General features: G+C 38.7%; 1 gene segment (V, D, J or C); it reads left to right on the forward strand.

The window, feature by feature from the left end:
• The first annotated feature begins 8,690 nt into the window (after positions 1 to 8,690).
• Positions 8,691 to 14,683, forward strand: LOC124106612 (T cell receptor alpha variable 13-1-like). The segment is given in 2 exon segments: positions 8,691 to 8,769; positions 14,340 to 14,683. Coding segments are annotated over 2 exon segments (423 nt in total).
• The last annotated feature ends 269 nt before the right edge of the window (positions 14,684 to 14,952 follow it).

Consider the following 14,952-nt stretch of genomic DNA (forward strand, 5'->3'; position numbering starts at 1 on the left):
CTTGCTTCTTAGAGTGCTCCTTACATATCCATAAATGAATTGTGTTCCTATGCATCACTGATGAATCAACTGAAAGAGAAATTAGGAAAACTACCTCCTTTACAATAGACTCAAAAAATAAATAAATAAATTATGTGGGAATCAATCTAACAAAAGAGGTGAAAGACCTCTACAGAACACTAAAGAAAGACATTGAAGACCACAGAAGATGGAAAGAGCTCCTATGTTCTTGGATAAGCAGAATTAATATTGTCAAAATGGCCATACTACCAAAAGCACTATACAGATGTAATGCAATTCCTATTAAAATTCCAATGATATTCTTGATAGAAATAGAAAAAGCAGTTATGCAAAACATTTGGAAACATCAGAGGCCCAGAATAGCCAAAGCAATCCTTAGTAAGAAAAGTGAAGCAGGAAGCAAATTTTCACACCTCACCCATCAGACAGAGCACTAATCTCTAGGGTATATAAAGAACTCAAAAAGCTAAACACCAAAAAACAAATCAAAACAAAAAAACAAAAGACAAAACAAAACAACAACAAAAACAAATAACCCAACCAATAACCAATAAATGGGCCAAGGACCTGAACAGATACTCTCAGAAGAGGATATACAATCCATCAACAAATATATGAAAAAGTGTTCATCATCTCCAGCAATTAGAGAAATGCAAATAAAAACTACTCTAAGATATCATCTCACTCCAGTGAGAATGGCAGCTATTAAAAATACAAACAATAATAAGTGTTGACGAGGATTTGGGGAAAAATCACACTCATACATTTCTGGTGGGATTGCAAACTGGTGCAGCCAATATGGAAAACTGGGGATGGAACCACTATTTAACCCAGCTATCCCTCTCCTTGGTCTATACCCAAAGGACTTAAAAACATCATATTATAGGGACACAGCCACATCAATGTTTATAGCAGCACAATTCACAATAACTAAACTATGGAACCAACCTAGATGCCCCTCAGTAAATGAATGGATAAAAACAATGTGGCATATATATACAATGGAATTTTCTCAGCAATAAAAGAGAATAAAATCATGGCATTTGCATGTAAATGGATACCATTGGTGAAGATAATGCTAAGTGAAGTAAGCCAATCCCCAAAAACCAAATGCCCCAATTTTTTCTTTGATATAAGGAGACTGATTCATAGTGGGGTAGGCAGGGGGAGCATGGGATGAATAGACAAACTCTAGACAGGGCAGAGGGGTGGGAGGGTAAGGGAGGTGGCAGGGGGTTAGAAATGATGGTGGAATGTGATGAACATCATTATCCAAAGTACATGTATGAAGACACGAACTGGTGTGAATATACTATATATACAACCAGAAATATGAAAATATGTTTTCTATAAGTATAATATGAATTATAATGCATTCTGCTGTCATATATAAAAAATCAATTAATAAAATGATAAAAAGGAAAAAAAAGAAAAGCAGGAAGGATAACAATACTGGACTTTAAATTATGCACAGAGCTATAGTTACACAAAAGGTCATGATATTGGCACCAAAACATACACATAGACCAATGATATAGTATAGAAGACACAGAGACAGACCCACATAAATACAGTTATTTTATACTAGACAGATGCATACATTGGAGAAAAGATAGCCTCTTGAACAAATAGTGCTGGAAAGACTGGAAATTCATATGTAACAAATTGAAATCAGACCTCTATCTCTCACCCTGCACAAAACTCAACTCAAAGTGGATATGGAACTACAAATTAGACCAGAGACCCTGAGCCTAGTAGAAGAAAAAGCAGGCCCAACTCTCCATCATGTTGGCTCAGGGACTGACTCCTTCGATAAAGCTCGTAATGCAAAAGAAGCAAAGCCAAGAATCAATAAATGGGATGGTATAAAACTAAAAATCTTCTTCACAGCAATGGAAACAATCAATAACATAAACAGAGAGCCTACAGAATGCAAGAAAATCTTTACCATCTGCACCTTGGATAGAGAATTAACCTCCAGGATATCCAAAAAACTAAACAAACTTAATGTCAAAAAAAAAAACAACCACAAATGACTTAATCAATAAATGGACAAAGGAACTGAACAGGCCCTTCATAGAAGAAGAAATACGAATGTTCAACAAATATACAAAACAATGTTCAACATCTCTAGCACTTAGAGAAATGCAAATTTATACTGAGGTTTTGTCTCACTCTAGTCAGAATGGCAATTATCAAGAACATAAGTAACAATAAATGTTGGTGAGGATGTGGGGAAAAAGGTACACTCATATATTGCTTGTAGGACTGTACATTGGTACAACCACTCTGGAAAGCAGTATGGAGATTTCTCAGAAAAAATTGAAATGGAACTTCCATTTGACCCAGTTATCCCACTCCTCAGTTTATACTCAAAGTTACAGCATATGTAATGGTGTGGCTACATCAATGTTTATTGTAGCTCACCTCACAATAGCTAACCTATGGAACCTATTTAGGTGACCTTCAAGAGATAAATGGATAAAGAAAATGTGATATATATATATATATATATATATATATATATATATATATATATATATATATATACATACATACACTCAGCCTTAAAGAAGAAAGAAATTACTGCATTGCCAGTAAATGGATGGAACTGGAGATTATCACACTAACTGAAATAAGCCAATCCACTTAAAACCAAAGGATGAATGTTCTCTCTCTGATAGGAAGATGTTGACTCACAATAGGAGGAGGGAGTGGAGGTTCACTGGATTGGACAAGGTGGAGTGGGACAAAGGGGAGATGGGAATGGGAAAGATAGTAGAATGCATTGGACATAACTTTCCTATTTTCATATATGATTCACCACCAATGTAACTCCACATGATGTACACCCACAAAAATGGGACATTATATTCCATGTATATATGATATGACAAAATGCATTCTGCTGTCAGAAAAAGAACAAATAAAAAAATTTAAAAAAGAACCAGCTTCTTGGCTGGTACTCACCTCAGATCAATTACTTCAGAATCCCCAGCAGCTGGGCCCTGGCATGCTGTGCTCCTCAGAGGTGTATATAATGTGTGGGCAGGAGAACACTGTAATTGGCAAATTCTTCAACCATAGCTTCTGGAGGCTCTTAGAGTTTCAGATGTTGTGCTGAGGCTCTTGTTTTAAGTTGCTTTTTATATTAAAAGCAATGTGAAACACCAGTGGAGGCTCAGCTGATCATTGGGCTACAGCCCTGGGGGGCCTAAGAGCATGAAAATAGGAGCCACAAGTCTAAAGCCATAACAGTTCAATAACATTGAATGGTTTCTGATTGATGGATTTCCAAGTAAGATGATGTGCAGGGTAAAAATGAGCTTGTAAAAAAAAACCTATTCTTTAGAATTACAAAGGACCAATTGACAGATGACAAGTGTCTTAGAAAAGAAGACAGAGGCAGAGTTACAGTACTGACTTGAGAGAATAGGTCAACAATATGCTGAGTTTCTCACCTTACCCACAAGGGGGTGCATCTTCTAAAACACACACACACACACACACACACACACACACTATCCTGTTTCACTTCTGAGCTCACATGCATCCTTTCACTGTGACCTGAACCTTTTCTTACACTATGAAGTTAAGATACAAGGATTGCGGAGGATGTGGGGAGGGGAAGGTACACTTGTATATTACAGTGGGACTACAAATTGGTGCAACCACTCTGGAAAGCAGTATGGAGATTCCTCAGAAAACTTGGAATGGAAACTCCCATTTGACCCAGCTATCCCACACCTTGGTTTATACCCAAAGGACTTAAAATCAGCATACTACAGTTGCACAGTCACATCAATGTTTATAGCAACTCAAATCACAATAGCTAAGCTATGGAACCATCTTAGGTGCCCTTCAAAAGGTGAATGGATAAAGAAAATGTGGTATATATACACAATTCAAAATTACTTAGCCACAAAGAAGAATAAAATTATGGCATTTCCAGTAAATGGATGCATATGAAGACTATAATGCTAAATGAAATAAGCCAATCCCCCAAAAACCCAAGGTCAAATGTTCTCTATGACATGCAGATTCTAACACACAATAAGGGTGGGGGGAGAATAGGAATTCACAGGACTAGACAAAGGGGAATGATGGGAAGGGAGCAGGGATGGGAATAGGAAAGACAGTAGAATGAATTGAACATAATCTTCCTATGTTCATATTTGAATATGCCACCTATGAAATTCTACATCATGTACAACCGCAAGAATGATATCTTAATTAGAATAAGTTATACTCCATGTGTCTATAATATGTCAAAATTCACTCTTCTATCATGTATATCTAAAAAGAATAAATAAAATTCAAAGAATGATCATTTTAATAGAAATGGTCTAGTTTCAACTTAATCCCCATCAAAATACTAATGACATTAGAAAACTAATGAACTAGAAACAACAATCCTAAAATCCATATGGAAGCACAGAAGACCCCGAATCCTGAGTAAAAAGTGCTGGCAGCATCACAGCATCTGACTTCAACATATCCCACAGAGTCATAGTAACAACAACTGTGTAATATTGGTGTAAAAGCAGATGTAGACCAATGAAATAGATTAGAGGACCCAGAAAGAAACCCACAGTCTACAGCCAACTGGTTCTCAACAAAGGAGACAAAAATACTCATTGTGGAGAAGGCAGCCGCTTTTACAAATGGTGCTGGTAAAACTGGACATCCACATGCAGAAGAATGAGACTAGATCCCCCTCTCCTACCCTCTACAAAATCAACTCAAAATGAATCAAAGACCTTAGTGTTAGATGAGAACCTTTGAAATCACTAGAGGAAAGCAGGGGAAATACTTCAAAATATAGGCACAGGTAAGTATTTTCTGAATAGCACTCCAATTATTCATGAACTGAACTCAAGAATTGACAAATGGGATTATATTAAATTTAAAACCTTCTGCACAGCAAAGGAAACAATCAACAGAGTGAAGAGTGAAGACACAACATGCAGAATGGGGAAAACATTTGACAGCTATTCACTTCACAGGGGATTAATATCCAGAATATATTAAAAAAACCCAAAGTTCTCAATAACGGAACAAGCAATTCAGTCCATAAATAGACAAATCATCTGAACAGATACTTCTCAAAAGAAGTACAGATGGCCAGTGTCTCGAGCCATCCATGGGCTGTGAGTGTGAGCTATGTGGATTGGAGCGATATGAGGGGACAGGTATGGCGTTGCACACTGATTGGAATGTGCAACTCAAGTGCGCCTTTCCTCTCACTCTGCCTGTGATCCCACACAGCACCTGAGATGGGTGTGACTTGCCAAGATGTCAATCAATCTGCTGACCACAAGACATGAGGAAGCAAGATTCCACCTTTTGAAACCCAATCCCCTGCCTTATTTGGTGAAGAACATTCCATCAAAGCCCCTTTGTGTGTTTCCTCTATAAAATAAAGAGATCCCTGGTACATGCTCTCTCTCTTTCCAGCTCTGTCCAGTGTGGAGGCTGACCCTTAAGATCGCAGCGCAGTCCTACCCTCGACCTGAGAAACTCATGTCCATGTGTTGCGTGATTTCTTTGCCGTTTTCTTAGTTTAATGTTGCAGTCTGCTCCTTTGAGCTCAGCTCATCTCGGCAGAGCAGGCAGCTGGAAAAAGGCCAGTAAACACAGGGAGAAATGGTTAACCTCTTCAGCCATCAGGGAAACAGAAATCAAAAGTACATTCAGATTCTTCCTTATCTCAGTCAGCATGGATATTATCAAATAAAACACAACAAAACAAAATAATAACAAGCACCACCATGACCATCCCAAATGCTGACAGAGATGGGAGAAAAGGAACCTTCATATCTTGGGAAGAAATTGATGGTGAAATGTAAACTACTACAGCCACTGTGGAGAATAGTGTGGAGAATCCTGAAAAAACTAAAAGTAGGATCCAGGTAAAGTCACATACAAAGAGACACCCACATGCCTATCTAAACTATCCACAATAGCCCAGCTATGGAACCAGCCTAGGTGCCCATCACTGGAAGAAGCTGTAAAGAAAACATGGTGTGTATACACAATGGATTTTTTAAAATTAGAGCTTCATAGTTATACAGAGTAGTGGGTTCATCCTGATAAACTCATACGTGCATTGAACTAGATTTTGGTTCATGATCCCACCTTTTTGGCTCCCTACTCCCTCCTCCCCTTCTCCTTCCTCTACTCTACTAGGCTTCCTTCCACTCATCTGTTGATTCTTTATGAAATGTTGTTCTTTATGAAATCTTATCTTTCCCTCCCCCTTTCCTTTATTTTACTCTAGCTTCTACATATGAGAGAAAACATCTGTCCTTTGTGTTTTTGAGTTTGGCTGATTTCACTTAGCATGGTATTTTATTCTTTTTCATGGCTGAGTAGAACTCCATTGTGTGTGTGTGTGTATCTCACAATTTCTTTTGTTTATTTTTTCTTTTTCTTTTCTTTTTCAATTTTTCTAATTAGTTATACATGACAGTAGAATGCATTTTGACACATTGTACACAAATGGACACAACTTCTACTTCTTCTGGCTGTACATGGTACCTAGTCATATTGATAATGTAATCATACATGAAAATAGGTTAATAATGTTTGTCTCATTTCACTGTCTTTCCCAGTCTCTCCTCTCTCCTCAGTTCCCTCTGCACAATCCAAAGTTCCTTCATTCTTCTCTAACCTGCCCCCCATTATACATCAGCATTCACTTATCAGAGAAAATATTCAGTCTTTGAATTTTGGATTTGGCTTATTTCACTTAGCATGCTATTCTCCAGATCCATCCATTCACCTTCAGAGTCCATGATTTCATTCTCTTTAATACTGAGTGTTATTCTGTTGTGTATATCCACCACATTTTCTTTATCCTTTCATTGGTTGAAGGGCATCTAGATAGAGCACCTAATACTTGAACATGATAATAAATGATTATATTATTGTGTTTATGTAAAGTGGTTTGTTTTTATTCCTATGCAATCTAGGCAGTCCTTTTCTTTTCTGACCATCTGCATCTTTTGCATCATCAAGTGAGTGGAGCTGGGTTGAGTGACTGCTGAGGACTTGGTTGGTCTTAAGTGACCTGTGTTGTTGGTTTCAGTCCACCAGGGGGCACCCCAGGCTACACCAGGAATGACTTTTCTGAAGATCTCAGTGAGTAGAAGAGAGAGAGGAGACCAGAGAACATGGGATCCAGTCAGGTCAGAGGCAGGGGGCAGGGGGTGCTGGTGTAAATTCAGCTCAGGTCTTCAGCTCTTCTGTTCTATATAAAACCTCAGAAGGCTGGAGCCCATTTCTATATTCACTGGAGCCCTTCTGTGTAAATCCATTGGGAGAGTGACTTTCTGAGCAGAGGGGAGGGAACTGGAATTTTACTGGGCACTCCGAACATAGAAGCTTGATAGAAATTATCCCCATCGTCTGTTTTCATTAATTTTTTATGAATAAAATTCCCCAAAATTGATGATCTAGAAATTATTCTAATAAATCTGACATTCAGTCTTTTCCTGTACTTTCTTGGGGAATAGAAGGAACATAAATAAATAGATGAGAAGAATAATAGGGAAAAAAAAAAACAGAACAAAACTAGAAGAAGAAAAGGGAGAGGACACTATTAACCTGTGTCATGGTCAGAGACTGCTGAGTATAGGGAAAGGGTTGGATAGGAAAAGGGGAAAGGTAGAGAATTTTATTTTAATTAACCTAACTCTTGTTGCAAATGTTTATGCAGATCACGATTTTTTGGTGGTTGAGGGGTACCGGGGATTGAACTCAGGGCACTCAACCACTGAGCTACATCCCCAGTTCTATTTTATATTTTATTTAGAGTCAGGGTCTCAATGAGTTGCTTAGTGCCTAGCCTTTGCTATGGATGACTCTGAACTCTCCTGCTTCAACCTCCCCAGCTGCTGGGATTACAGGCGTGCACCACTGTGCCCAGCAGATGATGATATTTTTATTTCAAGAAATTATGTTTATTTATTAATATACAATTCTTAATTTTATATAATTCATTTCTGAAAATTACTGTCGAACTACGTAACATGAGCAATGGGCTTTCTCTTCCTGTGATTCTTACAGGCTCTACTTAGTTTCCTGTTGGGGGCAGGACAAAGCTCAGATGTGACTGGTGCTCAGGGAGTCAGGTGGAACCTGTTGCCTGGAAGAACAAGCTTGTCTGGCCCAAGACCTGACACCTGCAGAGCAGGGAGAAGACCCAGCAGCCAGGCCAGCAGCCATGCAGAGGGGACTGGGGGCTCTGCTGGGGCTTCTGTGGGTGCAGCTTTGCTGTGAGTCGGGTTCCTCCCAGAGGGGGCTGGGGGTGTTGTAGGGCTGACAGTGTGAGGGAGGGCAGGGAGAGCTGGCACGAAGCCCCCTCCCTGTGCTCCATCCTCAGGGTGTTTCCTGGGATATTCTGCAGGTTTGTGAACTGGTCATGGATTCCCCAGTGACACCAGCTGCATTTGCTTTTCTCTTTCCAAGCAGGGGTGAGAGGGCAGCAGGTGGAGCAGAGTCCTCCAGCCCTGAGGCTCCAGGAGGGAGCCAGCCCTACTCTGAGGTGCAATTTTTCCACCTTGATGGACAGTGTGCAGTGGTTCCGACAGAATCTTGGGGGCAGCCTCATCAGTCTATTTTTCCTGGCTTCAGGGACAAAGCAGGAGGGAAGGTTAAAGGCAACAATGAATTTTCAGGAGCAATACAGCACCCTGAACATCTCTATCTCCCATCTGGAAGACTCAGGCACCTACCTCTGTGCAGGTAGGCACAGTGCTCCCAGGGGACCAGCAGCCTGTCCCCAAACTGCAGCTGCACCTGCAGCCACAGCCTCTTCCTCAGGGAGGACTTTCCCAGCAGCCTCTGCACAGCTATGGGTGTCCTGATTCATGTCATAGCACTGTCACCTCTTCTAACAGGAGACTTCTCAGCAGTGTCATCCCACTTGGGTTGGACCCTTTTTCTCCTAGAAACATTTTGCAGGAAAAATTTCTAATAAGGAAACACCGAAACAACTAATGAGGATGTCAGGACCTCAAGGTACTGTTAAAACAGATCCCCTGGCTGAGCTTATAAATGACATCTAAATTACTGTGATGAAAAAGACTTGATTGTTAACAAAATTAAAAAGGGATGTCTCAATGCATTCTAGCAAATAGAAGATTGTTCTATTTCCAGGAGAAAATGTGCACTTTTTCTCTTTCTCAATGTCTTTGTGTACATGTATATATTTGTTCTCAATGTTAGTATTCAGATTTTTCACTCCTGAAACCCATAATATATATAAAATTTTGGCCTGTCTTGGAGTGTTTGGCACCCTCTCTAGGTTGTTACATATATCACTCTAGTACTGACAATATTTGTTTACTTTGCACACAAACCAGGAAAGAGCAGAAGTGATTTCCCAACTTGTAAAGTTGGGGTGGGATTCCCACTCAGAAATCTGACAACAGAGCTTGCGCTCTCAGCTAGCTAGTGTAGAAGACTCAAATATGTAGATCATATCTATTGACAAAATTTTAAAATGTGTTCACATACACCACTGATGAAAATATTCTTTTAATCATTTCTAAATAGCATCCTTTAAGGGAAAACTGCTGAAATTTTTCCTTTTGTTATATGAAAATCCACTGCTCTTCCTGTATTTTTGAATGAATCTGTTGCTCATGATTTTCTGACCTCATTTAGGGTCTGGGGAAGGGAGGAAAAATCTTCCAGCACTACCACCAAAGTAACTTTCATCTGCCATAGTCACATGCCAAGACTTCTCATAACCAACCACAAAGTTTAAACCTGCACTTGGATCAATTACAATGTGAATCTAATTTCCACCTTGCTGTCTTTTATGTTAATGTAAGGGATCAACTAGGAAGCACTAGGACCCTGAGATTAAGGCAAAGACATTTAGGCAATTCCAGTGATGCTGGAAGCAGGATCAGCTTTCTGGGCATGTGACCTGTAAGGTTTCACAGGGCCTGCCACTCAGAAACGGGAAGATGCTTGATTTAATGTTCTGTTATTGCTGTTCTGCAGTGCTTAATAATTTTGTCTTTGAAAGTATGTTTTGTAACTCAAGTCTGTTGAGAGGATGGAGCATGTGCATGAGTAGAGGAGATTCATGGGGCTCTAGGACAGGAGCACATGGAAGTTCATGTTCAAGGGCACAGTTCTTCCACCCATTCCAAGTGCAGGTGCCCACTATAGGCTTTCTGGTGCTCTGTGGGACCTCAATGTGTGTGGCAATATACATTTTCAGTAAATTTGTACAAATTGAAAACATAAAAATGGACATTGCAATAAAACATTTAGGAGAATTGTTAGAATCCTTGGAAAAGTTTAGAAACTCTAATTTTGAAAATTGAGGCTGCATTTCACAATGAATATCTATGGGCTTAGAAACATAAATTAAATGTAATGATAGCTATTTGATGAAGAATAATGTTTTCATGTGAAATTTTGAATGAACCAATTATTAACACAGAAGATAACCTCAATATTAATTTCACTGGAATTGAAAGAACAGTGATGGGATGCATAGAAAACCATTATTTATTATACACAAATCATCAGTTTCTACAAATTACAGAAAATGCTAGCAGAAACATTAAAATGCTGCCCTACAAATCAAATTTCAGAAAAAGCTAGAAATATTTTATGGTCAAGGTATAATATTTACAAAGTAACATCAGTTGTCATTTATATAAGCTTATGACACTGACTTTGTAAGTTGGTGTTGCTACTTGTGTATTATTGCAAACTCTATTGTGTTTATAATTAATATAATATTTTGTAAAGCAGACTTTGTATTATATTACTCACTTGTAATTTTTCATGCTTTTTGAACAATGGACTCCAAATTTTCAATTTGCATTGGGTCCCACAAATTTATAACCAGCCCTGTTTGGGAATCTTGGTCCCCCAAGCTCTAGTTGGAAGGAAGGCACTTTGAAGTCAGAAAGAGATTGGGATGTTTGAGGAAGTGTTTTTTTCTCAGATTTGTTTGTGTGTTCTTCCTACAGGAATGACACGTTACAGAGATAAGTATAAGAGATCTTTAGAAAGGAGCATTCTGTTCACCCATGGCTTAGTCATGGAGTCACCCTCAGATCACTAACTATAATAGTTCTTTACTTAGTAAAGTCCCAACTTATTCCATTATACTGTGGATGTAGTCTTTCCTTGATCTGGCATCCCTTATTGATGTTACAGGAGTAATGGAAACCCAGAGAGGAACTCATCCTGAGGATCCTGTTTATTTCTGCTTCTGAAGAGGCCCAAGAACTGTTTAAGGGAACCTCAGACACAGTAGGTTGCATGTGAACATGAAAATGGTGCAGGACACTCCACTCACAGTCTCATACCACCCCACGCCTCACACACCCAGTCCTCAATGAACAGTGTCTCTGTTAAATAGTGTAAAAAAGTTTCAGAGCCAGAAAATCCTGTAGAAATCCTTCAGTGAACTCCACTTTACAAAGGCAGAAACTATGTGCAAGTTGCTAGTATAAAATAGCTAGAGAATGGGTGGAATTAGAAGGAAATGATATTTTCTCACTTCTCCTTAGCATATTTTCTCACTTCTCCAGTCCCATTTCTGTAGAACCAGATTGCTGAGCAAAGAGAAACTCCCCCATGGATCCCAGGCTCCATGAGTTTTGCAGTGTGGGTCTGGGAAAGCCTTGGTTCAAACAGTTTGACTTGCCAAATAGAGAGCTCGAAATTGTAAAAATGTTTGACACTTCAGGGACTAAAGGAGACTCAGGTTGAACTAGTTTTTCTACCATCACCTCAGTCCACCACACACTGCTGCTGTTGAAGTGAGCAAGTGGTGGGCCATCCTCAACACCCAGATGAGTCTATGGCCTTTCCTAAGATGAGTAATCCCAGATGGACAGGTCCTGGAGGAGGGACAACAGCATAATGAGATCACTCAAACACTGTCAGCAAAAATGGTCAGTGAAATCCAGAGACTAAGGGGAGGGAACCCTGTCCTTCTGCAACTGAGAGTCTCTGAAGATGCTAAAATAATCCTTTTCTTTGTGCCATAACTGAAAAGGGCAAGCATTGACCTAAAGTATCTGCATCTAGCTGGGCAGAATTGCACATGCCTGTAGGAGGTGGGGGCAGGAGGATCACAAGTTTAATGCCAGTCTCAACAATTTAACAAGACTATAAGTAATTTAGTGAGACTCTAGGTAATTTTGCAAGACTGTCTCAAAGTTAAAAAAAAGTATCCAGCAATACTGTAAATAATTTATTGAAACTCTAGGTAATTTAGTGAAATGCTATCTCAAAGTAAAAAAAAAAAAAATAGAAATCTACCTGTAGCTGAGAAAGGGGAAATTCATCCAAGGAAGGATATAATAATTCCAGCATATGTTGAATGAGTGATAAAATAGAAGATCTTAGAATGGATATATATATATATATATATATATACACACACATATCACACATATACATGTATGTACACACACATATATAGTATACAAACACATAATATATATTATATATAATATTTTATGTATGAACACATAGTATATATGATGTATACATAACACATTTTTTATATACACATATATATTTTGAGTTGAGTGTTTTCATCACAGCTGTCCTTAATCTTTAAGCCTGTGAGAGGTGACCAAGTGATTAGATTTACTCTCCATAGTTACTGAGTACTAGTGAGTACAAGTACAAGAAAGAGGCCTTGACTTCTGAAATGAGGTCATCTTGTTTGGGCAGAAACTATTGATTATGTTTAGTTCTTGAGGTCTGTTTCCCATTTGTACTATCCTATAGCAGACACAAGCAGTAGTTAGGCTTCCCTGGATAGAAACACTCAGAAAATATCAAATTAAAGCATATGAGAAAAGGTCTTTGGCAGAGGGAGATAACCCTAAAAATTTATAGAACTGAAGGATTCTTACAATGTTTTGGGGAAAGAACTTTGTAGTGGAAAGTGGGAGAAAAATCATTGGTCAAGGCAGCAGAAATCCATGCCAGGAGGATTGGCTCATGATTTAGAGGAAATTCCAGGGACAATATGTCAGTCATTGACGTTTAGGACATATTGTATATTTTGGGAGCAGAAAATGAAAGCACATCAAGAATAAACTTACATGTGGTCATATATTTTGAATCTGTAGCCTGATGTTTTTTGAGAGTCTCTACTTTTTCTTTCAGGACCTTGCAGAACACAAGTCACATAGCAATATAAAGATTTCTTCATTCATTTCATATTTCTCATTGTAAATCAACTCAATCTATGGGTTAAACATTCCTAAAGGCTGTAATATTAATAACAGCAGAACTTATCCCCCTGCTCCCTTACTTTTGAACTTGATCATTAGTTTTTATCATCTTTGCTGAGGGAAGACACCATGGTTTGATTGTTGGTACTGTCCATTTTTGCGAATGGCAAGTCATGAGCAAGATCAGGCTTGGACTAGTGACTTGGAGATAATATACATTTTAATGTTAATTGCATATTTCAATATGCAATGAAATATCCAGTAGTCTTCTCTCTTTCTCTAATCCTTGGATTACATATTGCTTTAAGAAAAAAGATTGTCTTTGTAACAGAAAAATCTCAAAGACAGATTTGGTTGAAAAGGAAAGTATTCTATTTTTCCATGTGAACATGAATCACAGTGCTTCCTTGATTTCAAATATGTAAACTGAGCCCATCATTGCATAAACACCAATAGCATCTACATCTTTCCAGTTTATTAAAAATGACCCAGTAGTGTGTACAAATATCAATATTGATATCCATATACTTATTTTGCATTCGATCTCTTATCTGAGAGTTTCTTTTTTATACGTATTGCTGCATTTATGTGTCTGAATCACCCATGAAGACCACTTAACCTGAGAGTTCAGTAGTTAGGGATGTGGCCACAAGGTGGCAGTCTACCCCAGCTGGTGCAGAAAAAGTGGTGGGTTCATTGAAGTGAACTCAGAATAAAGAGGTTTATAGTAGAAGTGGAACCTTTTTCTTATTGGTTGAGTAGACAATATGAGAAGCTGCTATAATTGTTAGAGACAGAAAGTGGCAAACTGATAACAGAAATAGCTCTCCTGGCTAGAGATAACAAGTCTATGGTCCAAAGGGAAGAACAATGGAGACATTGATTTATGCTTTATTCATATTCTTGTGGCTGCATCTGAGCTGTGAGTTGAGGACTGGGGGAATAATAGAGATTCTACTGGATGTTCTTTTGATGTCCAGGGAGAAGACTGGCTTTATTCAGAGCTCCTCCATATCCTGTTAAAAAAGAAAATTCTAGAGAGTAATGACCTGACAAACTTCTTGTTTTCTTTTTCTTTCCCAGGGGTCAGCCAAGGAGAGAAGGTGGAGCAGCATCCTTCTACCCTGAGCATCCAAGAGGGAGACAGCGCTGTTATCAACTGTACTTATTCAGACAGTGCTTCAACCTACTTCCCTTGGTATAAGCAAGAAGTCAGAAAAGGTCCCCAGCATATTATAGACATTCGTTCAAATAAGGAGATAAATCAAATCCAAAGATTCATTGTTGAGTTGGATAAGAAAACCAAACACTTCTCCCTGAACATCACAGCCACCCATCCTGGAGACTCAGCTGTCTACTTCTGTGCAGCCAGAACACGATGCTTCACAGACACCTGCAGCCTGTACTCAAACTTGCCACTGGGCTGAGCCCCACCTGCTTCCTTTTTGGCAAAGACCTCCTAGTATTGCATTTTACTTATTGTTTTTTTCTTGCAAGTGGAACTAGCATATAGGCATTCAAAGTATAGAATACATACAGTAGGTTCAAGATGACCCAGAGAGGGTCAGAACATTTTGTTAGCTGATTGTTACTTGATGGATTCCTAATTTTTCTATTTATTGTACATATTTAAAGTACACAATGTGATGTTTTGATATACATATGCATTGTGAAAGTGAAGGTCTAGGTGAAGTGA

The sequence above is a fragment of the Marmota monax genome, unplaced genomic scaffold (assembly GCF_021218885.2).
Source record: "Marmota monax isolate L192 unplaced genomic scaffold, Marmota_monax_Labrador192_F-V1.1 WCK01_AAM20220418_F8-fsc00482, whole genome shotgun sequence".
NCBI classification, from domain to species: Eukaryota; Metazoa; Chordata; class Mammalia; order Rodentia; family Sciuridae; genus Marmota; species Marmota monax.